General features: G+C 36.9%; 2 protein-coding genes and 1 long non-coding RNA gene across 4 annotated transcripts; 1 reads left to right on the forward strand and 2 right to left on the reverse strand.

The window, feature by feature from the left end:
- Window positions 1-1,353: 1,353 nt before the first annotated feature.
- On the reverse strand, window positions 1,354-5,126 carry LOC143031991 (kunitz-type anticoagulant protein Ir-CPI-like). 2 transcript variants are annotated; one of them, XM_076196416.1, is made up of 4 exons: window positions 4,989-5,126; window positions 4,020-4,118; window positions 3,587-3,711; window positions 1,626-1,766 (listed from the first exon to the last, which is right to left on the reverse strand). In XM_076196416.1, exons 1-3 carry the CDS (start codon window positions 5,047-5,049, stop codon window positions 3,602-3,604), a joined length of 270 nt encoding a protein of 89 aa, XP_076052531.1. In that variant the 5' UTR covers window positions 5,050-5,126; the 3' UTR covers window positions 1,626-1,766; window positions 3,587-3,601. The 2 variants fall into 2 exon arrangements, with proteins under 2 accessions (XP_076052530.1, XP_076052531.1); XM_076196415.1 differs by lacking the exon at window positions 3,587-3,711 and having other exon boundaries at window positions 1,354-1,766; window positions 4,989-5,124.
- Window positions 5,127-11,438: 6,312 nt separating this feature from the next.
- LOC143031985 (uncharacterized) lies at window positions 11,439-12,213 on the reverse strand. The gene is made up of 2 exons (XR_012967056.1): window positions 12,086-12,213; window positions 11,439-11,725 (listed from the first exon to the last, which is right to left on the reverse strand). It is a non-coding gene; the product is annotated as an uncharacterized LOC143031985 (long non-coding RNA).
- Window positions 12,214-23,194: 10,981 nt separating this feature from the next.
- LOC143031986 (kappaPI-actitoxin-Avd3c-like) lies at window positions 23,195-25,215 on the forward strand. The gene is made up of 4 exons (XM_076196409.1): window positions 23,195-23,351; window positions 23,879-23,957; window positions 24,443-24,579; window positions 24,929-25,215. The coding sequence occupies exons 1-3, from the start codon at window positions 23,291-23,293 to the stop codon at window positions 24,555-24,557; spliced, it is 255 nt and encodes an 84-aa protein (XP_076052524.1). The 5' UTR covers window positions 23,195-23,290; the 3' UTR covers window positions 24,558-24,579; window positions 24,929-25,215.

Consider the following 25,215-nt stretch of genomic DNA (forward strand, 5'->3'; position numbering starts at 1 on the left):
AACAAGGGTGATGCAAACAAGGTCATCATATTAAAACAACAGGGCAGGACTCGCAGTAATGGATTTAAACTGGGCAAATTTAGATTTAAGAAGGAATTGGGCAAGAATTGGTTTACTAATAGGGTGGTCGACGAATGGAATAGACTTAGTAACCATGTAGTAAGCGCTGAAACTATCCGTTGTTTTAAGAAATGATTAGACAGCTTTATGGATGGGGATGACAGGTGGTGATGGATACGGAGCTGCCTAGTGTAGGCCTTATGGTCTACTGCAGTCTCCTTCATTCTTATGTTCTTATGTAATGTAAAATGGCAATGGTACCGCAGTGGATATCAAATGGTTCAAGTTGTAATGACTTTATTCATCAGTTAAGGTTTACCATAGGTGTTCTGTCTCCACTGCAGATTTCAACATTTGGGTAATCTTTCCCTGGTCATCATCTAAGTGCCTCTGGAAGCCGTCCCGCGGGCCCCAGGTTGAGAACCCCTGACTTGAAGGAACTTGTAAATACAACAAAAGTTAATTTCTTAAGATCGCGTCGAAATCTTCGGTTCAGTTGTTCGACATGTTTGTCTTGGTAAACAAGTCACGGCTGAATATCCGCAATATTAATATGATATATTCTTTTATCTCAATGCTTCAGCATTTATTTTACCTGTCGCAAATAAAAGCAATCCCTACATGATCTAAAGAGATCTAGAGTGAATCTTCTAGAAACCGAATTGATGGAAGTCTAGAGCCGGAGTATTGACATGGGAAAAGACAGAAGAATTACAGTCCATAACCTAAGCAAAATGTAACAGAATGCTTTTGGACTCCGGTCCACCACGGCCCCAGCGGACAATTCTGTAGGTGTTCTGTCTTCTGTGCTTGCTAGATGGTGATCCGAACGGAGGTAATTATTGCTCGTATTTTGTCTTTATTTATCTATCTATTCAGTCATCTATTCATTCATTCATTCGTTTGTTTGTTTATTGATTTATTGATCTTATATACAATTGTATATTTGTTTGTATATCAATTTATCTACTTATTCACTCATCTATTATATTCTTCTACTTATTTATTCATATCTTCATTTATTTTCTATTTATCTATTACTAATTACCTATTTGTTTATGCATTATATCTGCTGTTTTTTTCTTTTATCTATGTAATTATTTATTTATTTATTCACTTGTTTATTAATTAACTAATTCATTAACTAATCACTTTATTTATATATTCATTTATTCATTTGCCTCCTCTACTATCATTGGCCTCTGCAGAATTTCTTTCTCAAATGTCAACCGACAAGAAAAAACGATATTTTTTCAGAGTGTGGACAAGGGTGAAAAATCAAGCAGGTAACGATTTATGTTAATTCTCGAATTTTATTAAATCATAAAATGAAAGACAAACAGAAAATTATAAATCGTAAACATTACGAAATATAAGAAAAAATTAGGAACATGTTAGTAAATATTTGACCTGGGTAGAATATGATTGTTTATTTACATCATTGTTAACAGTTTCTTTGAGAATAGTAAAGATTTTCTTTAGAATATATCTACACTAAGTAGACAGCCATTTTCCTCATTCCCCGTGCAGTAGTCTCTCTTACTATTCACAGGCGTCCCTGCAATCTTCAAGAGATTCAAAGTTGTTTTCGTTGCCTTGGCAACCACCATATTGGAATTCTTCACAACGCTGGGTAGCACTGTTGAAGCCCCACCTGTACATCAAGGCTTCACAAGGACCTTGGTCGAATTTCAGGTGACAGTTGGCTGATTTGAAAGAGAAAATAAAATTCATTAATTGAATGATTAATCAATTGATTAATCGATTCATTTAACCCATTAAACTCCGATGACAAGATGTCTTGTCATTTGGTCAAATAAAACAAAAAATCATAAAACACCAAAATGTTTGATCAAACACCAGAAAAATATGACGTCAATCCTCGCTTCGCTCGCAGCGAAGCGAGGACTGACGTCATATTTTTCTGGTGTTTGATCAAACATTTTGGTGTTTTATGATTTTTTGTTTTATTTGACCAAATGACAAGACATCTTGTCATCGGAGTTTAATGGGTTAAGGACTAAAATAAACTCATAAACACACGTTCAAAGTGTAGATAACAACACATGGGCTCAATTCGGAAAGGAAACAGATATGACGTCATAGATCAATTCGATTCAGGAGGAAAATGACATGACGTCACGACAAGTGCAACATTCAACTGGCTCCAATATTGACGTTGTCTCGTAATTTGCTCGTCTATTCGAGACGTCATAACATCATTTGTCTTTCCAAATATCATAGTTTAGTCATTTTAACTTTATTAATTCTTTTTTCCAAATAATCATATCTATCATCATCAATGAAAGCTAATACAGTCATATATTTATGAAAAAACATACATAGGCCTATATACATACATATACGCGGCATAATTGTCAATGACCTAAAACGCATCCCTAACTGCGCATGCACCAGCTGTGACTTCATTCAAGCTCCAAGCATCTGATCCGAAAAGACACAATTGGTAGTTTGTTTATAGACCTCTCTCTCTCAGCTGTATACCCAAACTTTTAAGTATGTATAATGTTAGTACACTCTCCTTTTTAAGAGAGTGTGTGCTTCCTCATCCCACCACTCACTACACACACACACACACACACACACACATATATATATATATTTATATATATATACATATGTATATACATATATATACAATATACATACATACATACATACATATATATATATATATATATATATATATATATATATATATATATTACACACACACACACACACACACACACACACACACACACACACACACACACTCCACATTCGAGAGGGTGGAGTCTAAAGTTGTGCTGCGATGGTTTGTTCAGTTAGCATCATTAAGTGAACGAAGGTGGAGCGCGCGTTCGCTGTCGAGGCATCCTTTTCCAGCAGTCGCTCAATCATCGCCACGCAAGGTGTATTCTGTACACATTTCAATATTGCGGCCCGTGGTCATGTTCCTGGCCAGCAGTCGATTTTTTCATGAGTAAACATCTTTAAGAAAACTGGTGATGTGAAGAAAAAACAAACAAAAAAAATTGGCTTCCACCAACAGCAAGGTCGCCCCAAAACACTGACGCGGTAAGGCTTTCTGTTTTGCGATCCCTTCAACGCTCTGCCCGCAGACATGCAGCTGCTGTTGGGTTGTCTGCTCGTTCTGTGAGGTGAATCCTTCATGAGGAACTAAGATTTCACGGCACACACAGCGCGTGTGTCAATGTTTCGGTTTTGCGGCAACAGGACCCCTCATCTCCTTAACCCATCATTCAACTCCGATGACAAGATGTCTTGTCATTTGGTCAAATAAAACAAAAAATCATAAAACACCAAAATGTTTGATCAAACACCAGAAAAATATGACGTCCGTCCTCGCTTCGCTGCGAGCGAAGCGAGGACTGACGTCATATTTTTTCTGGTGTTTGATCAAACATTTTGGTGTTTTATGATTTTTTGTTTTATTTGACCAAATGACAAGATGTCTTGTCATCGAAGTTGAATGGGTTAAACGAAAGTTCATTTAAAATACTCGAAATGTCTCATCTCAGACACTGCAGATATAAGCGCAGTGTGGCAAGCCGTCGCTGCATTGACATCTGCTACAGTCCTTCGTCCATGTCACTTTGCCACTACATTGGAGACCCACGGTTTGCCCTGCAGGGGAAGCAAGTGACATGTAAGACACACAAAGACACAGACACGAAAGACACGTAAGGCAAAAAACAGAAGTTATTGAGACACAGACGTACATTTCAGAGGACACACAGAGTTGTACAAACCGGTGTAGTATACAATCCACAGATAACACAAACCCAAACAATACACGGAGGCACAAACTCACACACACACATACACACGCACACACACGCACACGCACACACACACACACACACACACACACACACACACACACACACGCACGCACAAGTACATATTCTAGATGATATTAGGGCCGAACTCACCTGTGCAGGGCTCCTTTGTGCAGATGGGGCGGCCGTTTTTACAATGACACCAATTGCATTCCACTCTCCACTTTCCTGTACCTGAGCAATCTGAACTGGCTGGAAGGCGGCAGGAGAAAGAATAAGCAGAATCGGTACGGTGTTGAACCGTATTAAAACACGAACATATGATGCGGTCAGAATATCTGCCCAGGACATGTGGCTGGCCACACGAAACTCGTTTTCTTTTTAACCTGCCAGCAGTCCATCTAATTCAGACTAAGACAAACTGGTTTCACTTTCAAAGGGTGTAACGGGAACACATCTCGAGCCTGGCGGGCTTTCGACACTTGTCCGCCGGACATCAGACCAGGAAACACCAAATCGCGCAACATACCTCTCTTAGATTTGCACTTTACAACTCATCGCAGTAAGTGCCTCAACTGGACATTTGTGGACTTTTAACTAAGACATATGGCCTCGAACATACTCCCCATCTCCGGACATTTGACCAGCAGACATTTCGCTACTGAACACACAAAAATATACCATTTTACGGTACACCTCTTCGCATCATCGCAGCTAAGAATAACGCTAGTAACCCATCGCCGACAAAAAGGAAGGGTCCCAGACTGTCAGGACGTAGACGCAACCCAGAAGTAAGCAGAAGCAACTTCGCCAATACGTTTGGCATTGAAGATTCTTAACGACGGTGTTTGGGCCAACGGGCTACTTAACTTTGATTCTGTTCGCTCATGCTGAGACTGGTCCATGAGAAAGCGTCATCAAGGTTATTTTCACATGAACGTCCTCACAAACGAATTCAAATCCTTCAACTATCAAGGTAAGTACATCTCACACACACACTCCTGAATGAAATGATTGCACATTCAAGCAAAAGGTACATTAGTTTCATTCTCCCTAACCTTTTAGATTTAGAATTTTGGCTTCTACCATTTGTAAATATGTGATTACTGTATTTCTACTTACGGTTGGAATAACCGACGGCGCACAGTGCCAAGGCCACCGTAATTACAAGAGAGACCTGCATCCTGCCGATATTGTGGTCGAGACCTAAGTGTCGTCGACGATTGTCTCACAAAGTGTGAAGCCTCAAGTCCTACCGTGTTTTGCAGGTTGCCAGATATAGTTTTACCATTTCTTACTTACTTCATTATTCCACAAACATCTTTTCGATTTGTTTGAATGTCTGATTACAGTACTATGCAAAAACAAACCTGATTGCCACGAAATGGGATCATGAACGCCCACGTCATTGGTTGTGTAATATAAAAGAAATTAACTAGTTGATCAGACAGACGTCATGGGGAAAACCCACCCGCTTGTGCTGTCCACATCTCTGCGTCCTTTGGAACACCTTCTTTCACTGTGATGGCTGTACCTCTTGGAGAATTTATTTTGTAGAAGAACTCCTTTGCAAGGGTTCTTGTGTAGGTCTTTTAAAGTTTTACCCTTCCGACAACAAGACCTACTTATCAATGACTTAAAACACATTCCCAACTGCACATGCACCAGCCATGACGTCATTCAAGCTCCAAGCATCTGATCCGTAAAAACACAATTGGTAGTTTGTTTATAGACCTCTCTCTCAGCTGTATACTCAAACTTTTAAGAATGTATAATGTTAGTACACTTTTTTTAAGAGAGATGATGATGTATATTTTCACTGTTTCCCTAGAGGTGAGAAAGAGGTATGCTCAGAGAGACAAGATATTGTCAACAACCGTGACATTGCACCAATTTGTAGCTCACGTCTTAAGAAAAGTAAACATGAAAAAAAAATAGAAACTGCTCATTCTCTCAGTTCCAAAATAACCATATATGAGTTAAAGATGGGAAAATTTATTCTGCTATTTATCTACACAGCAATGTCACGTACATCTTGACACACTACAGATCTGGTGGCACAGCATGTATCGAGTGGATGGCCTTTATTTTTTAATGACAGGGAAAAGGAAATTCAACAACAGCAACGACAACAACAACAACAACTTGGTGGCACAGCATGTATCGAGTGGATGGCCTTTATTTTTTAATGACAGGGAAAAGGAAATTCAACAACAGCAACGACAACAACAACAACAACTTTGAATACAAAGACACCATGAGTTCCTGGCACCTAGAAACCAAGTCACAACAACAGCCTATATTTTCGGCTCGGGCACTATCGTCAGTGATGTCTATTCAAATATGTAAACAAAACAACCCCTGGCTCAGTTATTGCGTACGAAACAAAATCTGCCAACTTCGCTCCAAACAAAAGAATAGCACATGCATACGAAAGAAATTGAATTTTGACGTTTGGTGCCTGTTCTCTTAACTTTTTTTTTTTTTTTTTTTTTTTTTTTTTACCACTACCTGAATCTGGGAATCCCAATTGCCAGTGCAGAAAATTTTCCTGGTCACTCGCCCATGCTAAGTTTCCCATCGGGTCCCTTCCCCGTCTTCAAAACTACTTGGGGTTGTTTGCAGACGCACCTCGGCTTGTCGTTTTATGTTCTTCCCGCGATAGTTAGACGTTGCATTTCTTTGTCCGCACGTTCCACATGACGAGGAAATTTTTCATACATTTGTTTATATATCTACTCGTTTATTTATTGAATTATTTATTTGTTCTTTTTAAATATTGATTGATTGATTTATATATATATATATATATATATATATATATATATATATATATATATATTCATTTATTTATTTATTTTCATTCCTTATTTATTTATGTATATACGTATTTAATAATTTACTTATTTATTAATTCATCTGTTCAATTATTTATTTATTATTCATTTATTTATTTATCTATCTAATTATTTACTTATTTATTTATCTATTCACATATTTATTTGTTTAGGTTATGCTAGGTTAGGTAAAGTTAGCTTTGGGTTGTGCCTTTAGTGACGAAGTTCGTTGAGGAAGGTGAAAGAGATCAATGGCGGAGGAAAATCATCGACACGTTTCTAAGAATCTGCAACCTTGACTGGATTCTGTGAAGCAGCCGACGCTTCTCCCAAAAGAATGCTCTAGTTTTTTCCATTCCTTTTGTTATTGTTTTTTGTTATCATTATCAATATAATGATAATAATAATAATAATAGTAATAATAGTAATAATATATATATATATATATATATATATATATATATATATATTATTACTATTATCATTATTATTATTATTATTATTATTATTATTATTATTATTATTATTATTATTATTATTACTATCATTATTATTATTATTATTATTATTATTATTATTATTATTATTATTATTATTATTATTTTATTACTATTATTCTTATTCTTATTCTTATTCTTATTATTATTATTATCATTATTATTATTATTATTATTATTATTATTATTATTATTATTATTATTATTATTATTATTATTATTATTATTATTATCGTTTTTATTATTATTGTTGTTGTTGTTGTTATCATCATTATTATAAATTATTATTGTTATTAATAGTAGTAGTAGTACTATGATCTATAGGTCTTTCGCTTAATTTTGCCTCCCAATCTGTAAGCTGAAGCTCCTGATGTAATCCTATGAACTGAGCTTTCCTAAAATCAGGTATTTTAAATACACAAGTATGTATTCTAAATTTTATTTAGCAATTTGAATATAAGTTGTGATCACTATTTGCAATAATTTCACCAACTTCTTCATCGGTTATCATGCTTTCACTGCTAGTAATAAATAGAGTAAGTTTCCATATCTTGTGGGCTCTTTTGCATGCTGAACTAAGTACTTGTCACCGAGAAAATCTATCAAGCGACTACCTATATGGCCATGTTCATGGGTTATCCGATCAATGTCAGTAAAATTGAAATCACTCATTGTCAATAAGTCCCGGTTGCAGAAACTAGACAGTTCTTGAAACAACAGCTTATCGTCTGCTAATGATAATGTCTTTGGCCTATATATTACACATTAATTCATATTTTGCCCATTTGTTTGGGTTAATTCTACCCACAAACTATCATATGCATCCTGTTTTACTTTCTCTAAAACACAGGCATGGACATTGCTTTCAACGTACAACAGAACACCCTCATCTTTCTTGTGGTTTCTATCCTGATGAAAGTGTTTAAATCCCGCAATATTAAATTCAGCTTCAGACTTTCCACCATCTAACCATGTCTCGGTTATTCATACCATATCGAGATTTTCACTTTTGACATACGCCTATATTTCTTGGAATTTATTCCTAATACTACGAGCATTAAAGTACATGATATTAACAAATTCGTGATTATTTCTTTTTGACACATCTTGAGTTTCAACATCATGCCTTACATTATAATTTTGTTACTTATTGACATCTTGTTTTATTTTTGACATATGGTCCTTCATTGACATTCAATGGCTCATGGACATTTGCCCCATCACGGATATCTGGTCCATCATGGTCATTCGATCTCTTATGTATATCTTGCCCCCCTACGTCACCGCGTTCCACATCGGCCACCCCTCGTTCGTTGACATGCTGTCCGGCATCCCTTCCTAAAATGATATTCTGTCCTCCACTGACATTATATCCTTCCGTGATATTTTGTCTTCCACTATCATTATATCCCATCTTAATATTTTGTTCACCACTTTTGATAAATCCCATAGTGATGTTTTGTCCTTTGACATTACATCCTAGTATAATATTTTGTCCTACACTGACATATTGCTATACATTATTACTATACCCTACACTGTTTTCCCCGATACACTCTGTTTCCCTTTCCCTTTGAGTTTCTACCCCCAAAAAGGAACTAGTTTATTACAAACTCCCACAATGAGGTTTGTAAAAACCTCTTTGCCTCTGCGAGTAAGGTGGATCCCATCAGAAGCATAAAGGTCATGACGCCTGGAAAAGAGATACCAAGGATCAAGAAAGTGGTATCCCAGTTGCGTGCACAATCGTGATATTCTTTCATTGATCCCCATGATCTCATTGATTCAACTAGTGAAGAAACAAGTTTACTCATGTATATTTTTTTTTCAGATTTTATGAATGCCACAGGCAATACCACTGTGCCTAACAAAAGGCAGGTTACCTGGCTTCTAAGATTATGAGAGCGCTAAAGAAAAGACAGTTTTAGAAAACATGCGAGAAAAGAGAAAGAAGACCTCTAAGTCGGGTATCCCTCGGCTATCAAAGATGATGTAACGATGCTACTGTTAGAAGAAAAAGAGGTATGGTGGGTTCGTCTCCTTCATTTGTAAGGTAAAACTGAACTGACTGTGCATGTGGTGTGTAACTATATAATTGTACTAGGCTAGGTTAGGTCGGGTCAAGCAGGGTTGCATTGTCATAGGCGCGTCAGGTCTAGCCATGTGGGCGACAACGTGGGTTCCAGGACACGTGGTTGTCGTGGTTTGTTCAATACTCCCCTCTTAAAATGGCCTTGATTTAAGATGACATTCCGCATGTATGGGCCAGAGGACCAGAAGGAATATTATTTACACTGTGGAGCAAAAAGCTTTCAGGTCCACTTTTAAAGAGTCAATAAAGAAATGCCACTCTTTCCTGTCATATATAATAGAATATAAGCCATTGCAAAACACCACACCATCCTCAAGTGAGAAAAACTGCTCGAAATCACAATGTCGTCTACGATAAAAACTAACTTCGGATTCTTTCTGGAGAAGATTCCAGACCTTTAACCTTGAAGGAACAAGTTCAGATTCCTTCTTTTTTTTCACAAGATTTATAACAACTTCAAGCAGTGTTGCCAAACTCAGTGTTACCAACAGGTTGATTGAAATTTATCCCACATAACACACGTTACGTAACATATCGTGGAACACGAAAACTGTGGGAGATAGAAAAAATTAGACATTATTTTTGGATTCTACATGCAAAAATATATAAGATACAGCTATTGTTTTCCTTGGGACAAATTCTTTGTTGACCAGCGTTATTTGTTAATTAACTAACTAATCAATTAACGCGTTTGTGTGTTTGCTTGTTCATTGGTTCTAGAGGCAACGGGAGGGTTAGAGGTGGTCTGAGCTGACTGATACCAACGAAAATGGGGATAGAGGTTGGGGACATCGTTGTAGAGATAGATAGATAGATAAATAGATAGATAGATAGATAGATAGATAGATAGATAGATAGAGAGAGAGAGAGAGAGAAAGAAAGGGAGAGAGAGAGAGAAGATGTAGTGTGAGAGAAAGTTAGAAATGAGGTAAGTTGTAGTAGAAGAAAAGCATGCCTGTATATTTGCGCTTGTGGGCGAATTATTGTTTGTACATAGTGTATTCACCTCGGATCTGCTGCAGTCTCTGTCGAGACAGCCAGACACCACCCTACGGCAGTGAGCTCAGAGTTCCTTATTAGCCGATCTCTGGGTAGGTCTGTGTGTGTGTGTGTGTGTGTGTGTGTGTGTGTGTGTGTGTGTGTGTGTGTGTGTGTGTGTGTTTGTGTGTTTGTGTGTGTGTGTGTGTGTGTGTGTGTGTGTGTGTGTGTGTGTGTGTGTGTGTGTGTGTGTGTGCGTGTGTGTGTGCATGACAAGTGCGTATAATTCCTTGTATCTCTACCAGGACGTGGGTTCATGAAACAAGTGACCTGTCTTAGTTTTCGGCGTGCCGGTTCCTCAGTCGCAACCGAGTCGAGCGACGGGGCTGCTGATTGGCTGTCGCTGACCAATGAGTGGCCGGCTTCGGGTCCTGGCAAGCTTGCACAGCAGATATGGTGCTGGGTGATGATGCTGGTGTCCGTTTTACAGCTCCTCCGACGATAGGAGGAAGTGACGACTTTCCACGTGTGACATTGAATGTTGGATTGAATTTTAGGGTACATAATGCCTCTTTGTTTCGTTGTCGTCAATGGTCAAATTCTCTGTCAAGTATGGAGAACTTCTGGAGGAGGTGTTGACGTAGTAGGTTTTTGTGTTCTATTCTCGTATATAATGCTGGAATACGTTTCCTTGCAGGAGATCAACGTGAACATGGTCTGTCTCATACCACTTCACTACGGGACTTAAATCTCGCGGGCAGCAGCCAATGCCAGCCGTACGACGTGTCGTAATAATACTCGCATCATAAAATATAGTCACCGCTTATATCGATCGTTCTCTCTTTCACCCGTGAATTTTGAAAACCACAGAGAATGGGATTAAGAGCAGATTAGAGAGAATGTAAAAACAGAGGGGTGACTACAATAAATATAATCAAGACGCCGATATGGCAGCGTCGCGAATTCACTTGCTCCTCATGACGCCTACGTGTGTGGCACCGTATGGAAGGGGTTAATTAAGGCGTCAGGCAAACCTGACAAGGTGCAGACATTCGTGTCCGTCCCAAGAAACAAACTCAGGGCCTAAGGAGGAAGTGATCATCACTCAAGATGCCATGCAAGAAGGAGACGAACAACTATATACAGTACAGGAACACAAGAAAAAATATTTCGTTGACGATTTTCAAAGTCCTTTATTATGATAACATTCAAATTCTCGTAGCAAGTGGCACTACAACATCAGTTTAAGTCCTCAGTTGGGTGCGTGCGTCTGTATGCATGTGTGCGTTTGGCGTTAAATTCGAAATTAGTCTTTTTAGTAGAACTCCACTACCACCACCACACTACGAAGTCGTCTCCGTCGTTTCCTTGTATGACGATGTGGATGTTCAGGTTTCCCGTGGCCCAATCCATGTCCACCAACGTCCACGATTCCCGAAGCGGCCGCAGCAGCACCTGTGATCAGACAGAGATGGTTTGAGATTTGTGGGAAAGGAGTCCCGGCTGGCTCAGTGGCGCCGCAGTCGCACCACGCAGGTGAGACCTGAATTTGTTTCCCTTGAACGGACACAGAACAAAGGTGTTGGTGGGTGGTAAGGGCTCGTTTGCACGTAGGTTTGCACCCTGTCGGGGCGGGCCACCAGGCACCTTAGTCAGGCAACACACTCACACAAGAGTTGTCCAATACCTTCCTACTACTCCATGCATGCACACTCTACCTGGGCAATACCTTCCAAAAACATTCACACACTACATTTTTACTATATTTTCCCTGACCTTAAATCTCTTTGACCTTCCAAGGTCTCTCTGACCTACCTTGGGTGCAGAGAATGTGGCCTTATTTCCCTGCAAGTCCAAGGTGCCCGCAGATCCTCCTGCAAGTTCCCTCGTCCTTAAAGACACTCACATTAGGGTTGCATTTAAACCTTATGTATCTGCATTCCCGACTTTTCCTGAAAGAGACAAATTCACAATTGGAGCGATAAGGTCTTCGATTTTGTTGGTTGAAGGTTAATGTTCGTATCATAAAGGGAAGGAGCGTCTGACAATGATTGTTTTGGGAATAGAAAAAAACACCAATAAAGACTAAAGACTAAAGGAAGAAGTATATGTGAAGGCCTCACATTCTTCTCATACATTTATCCATTAATCAAGTCATTAATTCACTCATTCATTCGTTTTGTTCATGTCAGCAATCTCCTCCTTGGCATTTATATTTTCCAAAAGAAGAGGTCATACATCGGAATATATAGAAATTTATTAACGAATGAATAGATGAAGAAATAAATGAAAATAGAAATAAAAATGTAGAGGGTATCTCGACTGTATATTTCTTGGTATTTACTTGACTATAGTGTACAAGGAAGGAGTTAAACTTGTAGTGTCTTGTCTTCCTTCCTCCAACTATTACATCTAGTTTTGAATTTGTTTATGAGCATGGATTGCTTCAGCTTTGAAGACAGTCTAGGTATTGATGCGGCTGTGTGGAAGCCTGGTAAAATCAGTACAGTCCCCAAACCCAAGAAAGACCCAACAGTTGTAGCATCACGCCGTCCAATCACACTTCTCTGCACCCCATCCAAAGTCATAGAACACCTCATACTACAAACATGGTTAATAAACAGTGGGGACAGAAGCAAGATTGAAACTGCAGAAATGGGATTTTGAGACTAATAACAGGAAAAACAAGGAGAGACAGAATCAGAAATGATAGAATCAGAAAAGACACAAGAGTCACGGCAATACTGAGAAAAATAGATACATCGCAGCTGAAGTGGTTGGGGCATATTGAAAGAATGAATGAGGGAAAGATAGCAAAGAGAAGATGGCGTTGGATACCAAAAGAATAAAACCCACAGGAAGACCAATGAAATGATGGAGAGGTGGTGGAAAAATACAACTTGCCAGGACTGGAAGAACTTGGAAGTATTGTATTCTAATTCTGTTAGCATTATGCGTACATGTACTGTACAACAAAAACTGATGTGTCATTGTGTCTGTATGTGTGTGCGTGCATGCGTGTGAGCGTGAAGCTTCTAGAAACATTCAAATTGCCATTTTCTGTTTAGATAATTAATTAACGTTTTGTTCTTGTATGCAAAAGTTGAATGAATGAGAGGTAGATTAGTATACTATTAACCCATTCAACTCCGATGACAAGATGTCTTGTCATTTGGTCAAATAAAACAAAAAATCATAAAACACCAAAATGTTTGATCAAACACCAGAAAAATATGACGTCAGTCCTCGCTTCGCTCGCAGCGAAGCGAGGACTGCCGTCATATTTTTCTGGTGTTTGATCAAACATTTTGGTGTTTTATGATTTTTTGTTTTATTTGACCAAATGACAAGACATCTTGTCATCGGAGTTGAATGGGTTAAAATTTAAATGATTACATTATATTTTTGTATATGCTGAGCTCTGTGTGCAAGGAATGATTGTGGAACATCTAAATAAATTGGCAACTAAACTTGAGACGCTAACGAGCGTGAGTAAGCGTGGCGTCGGTGAGAGACAGTCACGGACGAGCGACCATTCATAAGAACATAAGAATAAAGGAGACTGCAAGAGACCATAAGGCCTACACTAGGCAGCTCCGTATCCATCACCACCTGTCATCCCCCCCATCCATAAAGTTGTCTAATCGTTTTTTAAAACAACTGATAGTTTCAGCGCTTACTACATGGTTACTAAGTTTATTCCATTCATCGACCACCCTATAAGTAAACCAATTCTTGCCTATTTCCTTCTTAAATCTAAATTTGTCCAGTTTATACCCATTACTGCGAGTCCTACCCTGTTGTTTTATTATGATGACCTTGTTTGCATCTCCCTTGTTATAGCCTTTGATCCACTTGAACACTTCTATTAGATCACCCCGCACTCTGCGTCTTTCCAGAGAGTGTAAGTTTAGGTGCCTAAGCTTCTCTTCGTAAGGCAAATTTCCGAGTCCATGTAGTCATTTTGGTCATTCTTCTCTGTACTGATTCTAGTGTCACGTGTGAGAAGTGAGAATGAGAGACTTATATTGTACATTACCTGTGCAATTACACTTTGAAAATACCTGGAGTGTTTTCCTTTCCACCTTATTGGACAACCAATAGAAAAAAACAGACTCTACAGGACAAAAGGGAATAGAGTAAGGGGCTGCCCAGACTGACAGAGAATCACTTCTAACTGGGAGCCTATGTCAGAAGTGAGTCCAACAACTCCACTTTGGTCTTCTTTTGTTTTTGTGAAGGAATAATTTCCCACTAATTTGTTATGGGTCTTTTTGAGCTTTTTACTTAATCTTTCTATTTTCACACAATTTTTTGTAATTGAAATTTACATTCTCTTCTTCATCTTCTTGTGATATTTGCACCACATGTAAATATGTTAGTTCTTATAGTTTTCACCATGTCATCTATATAGTAAGAGTGACTGGTAGCCACATTCCTCCATATTGGCATCTGTCTTCAGTACTGTTCTCGTGTGCTAGTCTTTCAGAAAATCCTTTGCCCATTTAAAATTTTTAATTTATGTCCTTTAATATGCTCCAATTTCCATTCTTTGTATTGAGGCACCTTATCAACTACTTTTGCTAGATCCATGTATATACAATCCACTCAACCGTTGCTCGCCTGCAGCACACCAACTGATTATGAAAAAAGTACCTTGATACAAGATCTTCCTCTTGTAAAACCGAATTGATTATCCTCCAAATCATTCCATTTAAGTTCTACACTAACTCTACACGTGTTAAAGGTGACCTACGAATTTCAATGTCCTTGATATTTTTAGAAAGATAGATAGATAGATAGATAGATAGGGAGAAGAAAGATAGATAGAGAGAGAAATAAAGAGATAAAGATAAAGAGATAGAGAGATAGATAGGTAGACGGATAGAGAGATAGAGAAATACATAGAGAGAGAGAGAGAGGAAGGGAGGGCGGTGTCTGAGCTGTTGTATACTTCGGTCTCGTTTGCTAGAGTGCGTATGCCCGACCTTCCAGTTGATTGGCCGTTTTTTATTTTCTGTCCTCAATATCAGCCTATCTGTGCGTGCCTGTCTGTAATGGTGACATTTGATATTCCTTGTGTGTTGTACATACGTATTTGTAATATTGCTTATTTATTATTGTATATTTAATGTATTACTGTGAGAACCAAATGTTCATATTAAGCGTTATGTTTTTCCCGCCAAGTCTGAGCTTGGTGGCGAGGCTTAATTATCGTTATTGTACCTCAGCCAAACTCCACTGTCTCTGACGTCATGGGGAATATTTTTAGGAGGAGGAAAACAGGAAACAGGTGTTATGTCGACAATTTATTTATTGTAGACTGGGTACAATGTTCTTGGGTAAATTTACATTGTATGCCTGTGTGCTGTCTTTTATTAGGGGGGAAAAAGCCTTTGGTATATGTATGTATGTATCTATGTATGTATATATGCATGTATGTATGTATATTTTTTACGATCTTTGGGGCGTCGTCTTTGACGTTGGTGATTGTATTTCTTGGAAACCCTCCTCGTTAGTCGGAGGATATCCAGTTCAGAAGAAATCTTTCTTCTCCTGTATGTCTTCTGAATTTGTCGCTTAACCCGTTCAACTCCGATGACAAGATGTCTTGTCATTTGGTCAAATAAAACAAAAAATCATAAAACACCAAAATGTTTGATCAAACACCAGAAAAATATGACGTCAGTCCTCGCTTCGCTGCGAGCGAAGCGAGGACTGACGTCATATTTTTCTGGTGTTTGATCAAACATTTTGGTGTTTTATGATTTTTTGTTTTATTTGACCAAATGACAAGACATCTTGTCTTCTGAATTTGTCGCTTTAGTAGCACAGCCGTTCATGCAGCCTGTCGTCTGTTGTATACCCTAGATTCATGAAACCTGAAAAATAAAAGTAGATTCATTACTTCATTGATAACAAACTATGAGAAAACACACACACGCACACACACACACACACACACACACACACACACACACACACACACACACACACACACACACACACACACTCACACACACACACACACACACACACACACACACACACACACACACACACACACACACACGATAGAATAACATCATCTTCAAACTCAGCGTTTTTTTATATACTAGGAATACTTGTTTTGTACAAAATTTTTAAATTATATATATATATATATATATATATATATATATATATATATATATATATATATATATGTGTATATATATGTATATTAGTGGTGGGCAGCTACCGGTAAAGTTACCGGTTTTATCGGTAACAGCCTTGACGGTAGCTTACCGGCAATAATTCTGCTACCGTTAAGGTTCCGTTAACCGATAAGCTATACCAAACACTCGTGGAGCGGTAAGCACGTCTCGGCTTGGTGGTACTGAGTGACGGTAGTGGTGGGCAGCTACCGGTAGTTACGGGTTTTATCGGTAACAACCTTGACGGTAGCTTACCAGCACAAAATCTGCTACCGTTTAGGCTCTGTTAACCGATAAGCTATCCCATAATACTCAGAGAGCGGTAAGCACGTTTCGGCTTGGTGGTACTGAGTGACAGTACTGACGGCCCAACGTAGGATGAAAATTAACAGGAACGTATTCAACGTGCTAGATCGTCCTGCTCCCTTCTCGGCCCACAGATGCACAGTACGAAATGTACGTATTCGAATATGAAAATTAACAGACGTGCTAGATCGTTTTGTTCGCATCTCGGCCCGCAGAGGTTCAGTGCAAAATGTACGTATTAGATTAGTCAGCCTATGTGATCTAGAAATGAAGAGGTGGTCAAACTACTCGAAAACTTTTCAGTCTGCCTGGCTAAAGGATCCCCTGTTTAAAAAATGGTTAGCGGAAGTGAAAGAGGATGGAAATAAGGCACGTTGTAAAGTTTGTAGAACGGACATGAAAGCTCACAGAACGGGGAGATTGGAGAGACACTGTTTCCACACTTACCAGATCTTCATATTTAACTTTATATTTAATGTTTATTAATATATGCATATTTACATAAATGTACGCAGTTGCTCATGAAAGACACCATCTGCATGTTACAATCTATTTGTACTGTACTTGTATTGGAGTTAATCACAAACAAGTTCACAAATACACTTATCAGACTCGCACGAGTGATGACTGACAAGGATATATATATAAGCTATGGGTTGGGGCAGGGAATACAGTATACCACAACAGATTCACGGAAAGCAGAGACAAGAATACGCGGGCAGAGACGATCAAAGATTCTGGTGGATTAACACTGTGCCCATTGAAGTGGCCTCTACGACGCAAGGTAACGTGTTATTCAAAAATCATATTTTGTTAGTGATACGCATGTAATTATTATTCGCGTAGTCTTAAGTAACTAATATTTGCGAGCCTTACCCTAGATTGGTGGAGGTGGCGCGCGCTGGCGATTCCGGTGGGCATGTATCCAAATGGATACACAGAATAAAAAATTAAAATAAAATATATGCGTGTGTTTTTTGTCCATTTAAATGTACTATAATATAAATATAGGGATCGTAGAGTCCTGCTAATACAAAATTAACGCAATTCCAATATAAAAAATGACAACTATGAACAATTGAAAAAAACTTTGACAGAAATTCAAAGGGTTGAGATTGTGTTCCTGAGCCTAATATAAGAGGAACTTGGTAAAAAAAAAAAAAATTATGAAAATGACCTACATATGTCAATTCATCTCGCACAAAACCTTTAAAACCTCAATTGTACAAAAAAACTTTGTCCTGACTAAATGAAAAATGGGTGATTTTGGAAATGAATTTTTTGTGTAATGTGTAAAAATGATGCATGTAATTATTTTTCTTTTATGAAATTGTGTTTCTATGTGAAAAATATATTCTTTGTATGAAATTGCACTTACATAGAGACGGAAGTGGAGTGTGAGAGGGGGAGGGGGGATTGGTGCGTAGGCCTATGCACTGAGGGAGAGGAGGTAATGCTGCGCCCACGAGAGTTGGAGTAACGACTCGGAGCGCAGGATTTTTATAGTGACGACGTTACAAAACTTGTGACTACACACCATAGTAGGATGAAATTTGTTTAGATTTAAGTCATAAAGGCGACTCGAACTTGGGACGTCACTACTACCTCACGAGTCTTTTACCGGTAAATTACCGGTAATTCCGGTAACGGCATTGTTGTTTACCGGTAATTCCGGTATTGAAATTAGCGGTATTTGCCCAGCACTAATATATATGTATATATATAATATATATATATATATATATATATATATATATATATATATATATATATATATATTTTAGTATCTTAGTACTACTAAAAAATTAATTGGATGGGTTCTCTGACTTTTGGGTGGTTTTGCAAAAAGCCTCGCGCCCCTGTGTTGACGTCGTGATTTTGTAACGCTTCTCAAGCCAGAACCTTTCCGGGTCCCAGCTAATCAGAGGAAGAGACATGACGTAGTGTTCCAAGTAACGACGACATGACGTCACAATCTTCAGCATTTCACTTCTTATAATAACATATCATTTAAAATTTCATTTGACCCAAGACTGCTTGGACAGCTTCGAGCAGAACACGCTATAACCTTTCCGGGTCTTTACGGAAAAACCAAAAGCTTTGCTGTGATAGAGTCTTTAAAGGAGTTCCATTTAAAAGTTCTTCAGTTTAATGTCACCATACGTGAAAATGAAGACTTTTCGTATTCAGATGAAATGTTTGACGATTTACAATTGTTTAACGAAGACGTCGAAAAGAGTAAATTCGATGGTTTTTCCAAGAACTATTTCGTGGGCTACAAGAGTTTCATAAAACATAGAGGCAGGGGTGATCACAGAAATTACCAAATGCACTACATCGACTCAATTTTTAAGAGTTACAAGCGTCAAGAGAAGAAGAACAAGTACGCTATAAAGAAAGTCAAAGAAGAGGCTGAAAAAAAGAGGCTCCAAGAAAAGATTGAAGAAGAAAAGCGGAAAGCCGCCGAGGAAGAGGAACGGAAAAAGCAAGAAAAGCTGGATAGAAAGCAAAAACTGATGGAACTTAAAAAGGGAAGGGATGAGAGGTGTGTTAAACGGTTGGAGAAAAAAAGACTTGAGCAACAATTGAAAGAGGAGAAACACCGTAAAAAATTAGAGAAGAAACGTCTCGAAGAACAAAGAAAAGACGAGAGACTACGTCTAAGAATGGAAAAACGCGAGCTGGCGAAAGAAGAACTTTTCTCCGGAGACATATAAGAAAACGTCTAACGACGACGAAACAGAAGTCGAAATAGCAGAAGAAGAACCGGATCAATCGATCACTGTAACACCAAAGTCCGCCTACAAAATCAGCGAAATAGACGCCATCAACATGATCATGCCTCCCGAGTCCAATTATGGGGAAGAAAACAGTGATTCTGGAGAATTTATTGAAATGATCCAGAGTATCAGAGAGGAAATGAAAGAGCAGAAAAAAAAATTGAAAATGAAAAGAAAAGGAATAAGGAGAACATGAAGAGGATGATGATGAAGGAGTTTTTGAAGGCTTTGAGTGACGACAGCGATGATGACGGAAAAATATTCGAGGACAGTGATGGAAGCGTCTACGACTCGGAAGAGGACTCAGATATTAAAGATGATGGCCCTCCAAGAAAGAAAATGAAGCAATAATGGTGTACAAAATTTGTATTTGATGTTAAATAAAACGATTTGTAAAAATCTATCTTTTATTTGTAAAACCTTCATTAATACAAGAAAATTCAGGGACAGAGGGTATTTCAGGGGGCGTAGCCTCAATGGCGCGAAGCGCCCGGGAGTGAAGCGAGTAGCGCCGCAGGCCAAGTACCCCTGGCGAAGCCAGTGCCGGCGAAGCCGGGTTCTTGTTTTGTATTATAAAAAAAAAAAAAAAAATCCAGCCAATACGGCGTTTTCTTTCTTGTTATGAATCCAAGCCAACGTTGTCAAAACTTATTTAATCTTAACCTAGAATGAAATAAGTTAATTTTCTTGTGAGTTTTGCGGCGATAATGTAATTACCTCCCAACGGGTCCTTCCCCCGACATAGGAGCAGCATGGTCGCAGCTAACCTACGTCATCTCAACCTAACCTAACCTTCTTTGAAGAAGAATTCTTTGTGTAGAATTAAGAATGCACAGGGAATGTATGGGCAAAGAAATACAACGGAAAATATTAATCAAAGTAACATAAAACATATAGATAAAGGAATAGATATATGAATTGATAAATGAATAAATGAACAAATGAATAAATGAATGATTGAATAAATTAATAAATTAATGAATTAATGAATTAATCAATGAAATAGACACATTATTATCATTACTATCATTATGATCATTATGATCGTTATGATCATTATGGTCATTATGGTCATTATGATCATTATGATCATTTTTGATCATTATCATTATCATTATTATCATTATTATCATTATGATCATTATTACCATTATTATCATTATCAGCATTATCATCATTATTATCATTATTATCATTATTATCATTATTATCATTATTATCATTATTACCATTATTATCATTATCATCATTATTATCATTATTATCATTATTATCATTATTATCATTATTATCATTATTATCATTATTATCATTATCGTTATTATCGTTATTATTGTTATCATTGCTATTGTTATCATTATTATTATTATCATTATTATTATTATTATCATTATTATCATTATTATCGTTATTATCCCCATTATCATTATTATCATTATTATCATTATTATCATTATTATCCCCATTATCATTATTATCCCCATTATCATTATCAGCATTATTATCATTATTATCATTATTATCATTATTATCATTATTATCATTATTATCATTATTACCATTATTATCATAATTATCATTATTATCATTATTATCATTATTATCATTATTATCATTATCATGTTCACTATAAAACCCACTATGGGAGAAATGATAACGGAAACTGTATATTTCGACTACTATCTGTAGTCCTCTTCATTATTATCATTATTATCATTATCATTATTATTATTATCATTATTATCATTATTATCATTATTATCATTATTATTATTATTATTATTATTATTATTATTATTATTATTATTATTATTATTATTATTATTATTATTATTATTATTATTATTATTATTATTGTTGTTGTTGTTGTTGTTGTTATTATTATTATTATTATTATTATTATTATTATTATTATTATTATCATTATTATTATTATTATTATTATTATTATTATTATTATTATTATTATTATTATTATTATTATTATTATTATTATTATTATTATTATTATCATTATTATTATTATTATTTTTATTCCTGACTAGTTTCGCCTGAGTGGCTTCTTCTGAAGAAGCCACTCAGGCGAAACTAGTCAGGAATAAAAGTATTTCCCTCAGCCCGTGTTCCCTTACCTCCTATCCACATTCGTCACAATGTATACACATTATTATTATTATTATTATTATCATTATTATCATTATTATTATTATTGTTATTATTATTGTTATTATTATTATTGTTATTATTATTATTATTGTCATTATTATCATTATTATTATTATTATTATTATTATTATTATTATTATTATTATCATTATTATTATTATTATTATTATTATTATTATTATTATTATTATTATTATTATTATTATTATTATTATTATTATCATTATCATTATTATTATTATTATTATTATTATTATTATTATTATTATTATTATTATTATTATTATTATTATTATTATTATTATTATTATTATTATTATTATTATTTATTATTGTTATTATTATCATAATTATTATTATTATTATTATTATTATTATTATTATTATTATTATTATTTATTATTATTATTATTATTATTATTATTATTATTATTATTATTATTATTATTATTATTATTATTATTATTATTATTATTTCTATCATTATTATTATCATCATTATTATTATCATTATCATTATTACTAATATTATTAATCCTTAAGTTTTCTAGAATCTTTAGTTAGGTTAGGATAGGCTATGTTAAGTTAGATTATTTCACCTAAGATTAGAATAGTTGGAGTTGGAAAGTACCGCAGTTACAAAAACACGCCACATTGGCTAGGATTTGAATAAAACACCGCCATATTGGCTGGTGTTTAAGAAAATACCGCCATAACGATGGTCATAGTGTTCGAATGTAATGTATTATTTACGTAGTGACGATCATATTGGCGTCCAAAAAAGTTATATTCTTATCTTTACCTTTTCCTAGCTGGTTAGAAAAAAAAAGTAAATGAAACAATAAAAAATCGTTTCCACTAAGATGATGTGTTTTTATTTTTTTATTTATTTATTTTTTTTCAAGTAGCTCAAATTCCAGGGGTGACACTAAAAGAAAATTCCGTAGCCACTAGGTGTACACAACAGAAGACAGGTTTATAAGATTATGATGGCACTAATGAAAAGAAAGTTTTAGAAAACATGCGAGAGAGGCTATCAAAGATGGTTTCCAAGAAATCCAACCACCAATGTAGAAGGTAACGTTCCAAAAGTACTTAGACAAAATAGGAAATAATGTACTAAATAACAAAAGACAATACGAAAGGAAATAATGTCAATTTTTCCCAAGAACTCTGTGCCCAATCTGCAAGATATAAAATGTCGACATAATACCTGTTTCCTATTTTTCCTCCACTTGGAAATGATCTCCATGACGTCAGAGGTAGTGACGTCTCTCAGAGGTACGACAACTATAATTAAAGGTAAGATACTTCCTCCATTTAACACATCAAAAGGCATAGGCGTTCACGGACATGTTCTATGATATTCAGGTCTGTTACTGTACTCAAACACTCAGGCTAACCGAATAAGTTCACATGGAATAATGAGCTAGATAGTGAACGTGCAAGAGGTATCTGGCAACCTGCGGAGTATTGTTATAATAAGCAACGGAACTTTCATAGCCACACACTTTCCAAGTCCATCGACGACAAAAGCCGGTACAGCCCACGCTTCTGGACAGTTTAACAAGATGAAAGTCTCACTCGTAATTGCATTGGCCTTGGCATTGTGCTGTGTCTCCCTTTCCCCGAGTAAGTAAAGAACAAGTGATCACATGTCTACAAATACGTAGAAAATCTTTGCCTTTAATAGCTTAAAAAAAAAGAAAAAAAAAAAGAGCTCACAAGAATCCTTAGAAAAAATATCTAAGGGACGTTGGTAAACAGTTTACCACATATCTGCTTCAATTCCTAGATTGTCTTAAGAACTTAGAAAAATAAACGAACTCACAAGCAAACTAAAAACTAGGTATGATAGTAAGGAAAAAAGACGTCACGAGCTTACCTCTCTTCTTGTACACTACAATTAAGTAAATACACAGTCAACATAGGTTCTACATTTTTTCTATTTTATTTATTCATCGATTTATTTGTAGATATTTTTCATATATCCCTATGTATGATCTCCTATTTTTTACAAGTATGGATGCCAGAGAGGAGACTGTTGCCATAAACAAAACGAACGAATAAGTAAATTAATGACTTGATTAATGCATACCTATATGAAAAAAAAAGAAACTGTAAGACCTTTACATATATTTCTTCCTCTCCTCCCCCAGGCAATGCTGAAAGGTGCCTCGTACGGCCAGTTAACATTGGCGTCTGCAAAGTATATAACTTTGGATGGGTCTACGATAAGTGAGTACGAGTGGAAGAGGTTAGGCTCGGATTGGCCCAGTGACGTCACAAACATGACCTGTGATGACTAGGCCTGCTGGCCATTCCCATATAAGATATTGCATAAGTTATGTGGAGTTAGTGCGTGCGTGTGTGTGTGTGTGTGTGTGTGTGTGTGTGTGTGTGTGTGTGTGTGTGTGTGTGTGTGTGTGTGTGTGTGTGTGTGTGTGTGTGTGTGTGTGTGTGTGTGTGTGTGTGTGTGTGTGTGTGTGTGTGTGTGTCTTTGTGTCTGTTTGTGTGTGCGCGCGCGGCGCGTTCATACCGTGGTTAACAATACCGCGATCCCACTTATCACACACAAGATCCTTTTCCGAACCACTGTCATCAGTAGATTTGAGACTATCAGACCGTCCTTTCTTGTTAGTCTTTAGTTTTTATTGGTATTGATTTCTGTTTCAACAAAATCGAAGACCTCCTCGTCTCAATTGTGACTTTATCTCTTCCAGAGATCTTCGGAGATGCCAATACATGCGATTTGCATGCAAACGTAATGTGAGTGCCTTCCCGAATGAGAAAACTTGCAAGAGGGTGTGCGGACACCTTGGACTTGCAGAGGACTAAGTCAACATCCTCTACACCCAAGGTAGGTCAAGGGGAGTTTAGGTCAGGGCGATTGTAGATACCTTTAGTATAAAGGCAGTGTCTGAATGTTTTTGGAAGGTATTGCCCAGTTATTGTAAGTAGAGTGTGTATGCATGGAGTAGTAGGAAGGTGTTGGACAACTCTTGTGCCTGACTAAGGTGCCTGGCGGCCCGCCCCGACAGGGTGCAAACCTACGTGCGAACGAGCCCTGACCACCCACCAACACCTTTGTTCTGTGTCCGTTCAAGGGAAACAAATTCAGGTCTCACCTCCGTGGTGCGACTGCGGCGCCACTGAGCCAGCCGGGACTCCTTTCCCACAAATCTCAAACCATCTCTGTCTGATCACAGGTGCTGCTGCGGCCGCTTCGGGAGTCGTGGACGTTGGTGGACATGGATTGGGCCACGGGAAACCTGAACGTCCACATCGTCATACAAGGAAACGACGGAGACGACTTCGTAGTGTGGTGGTGGTAGTGGAGTTCTACTAAAAAGACTAATTTCGAATTTGACGCCAAACGCACACATGCATACAGACGCACGCACCAAACTGAGGACTTAAACTGATGTTGTAGTGCCACTTGCTACGAGAATTTGAATGTTATCATAATAAAGGACTTTGAAAATCGTCAACGAAA

Source organism: Oratosquilla oratoria, chromosome 12, assembly GCF_046742065.1.
Source record: "Oratosquilla oratoria isolate Oo_2021 chromosome 12, ASM4674206v1, whole genome shotgun sequence".
Lineage (NCBI taxonomy): Eukaryota > Metazoa > Arthropoda > Malacostraca > Stomatopoda > Squillidae > Oratosquilla > Oratosquilla oratoria.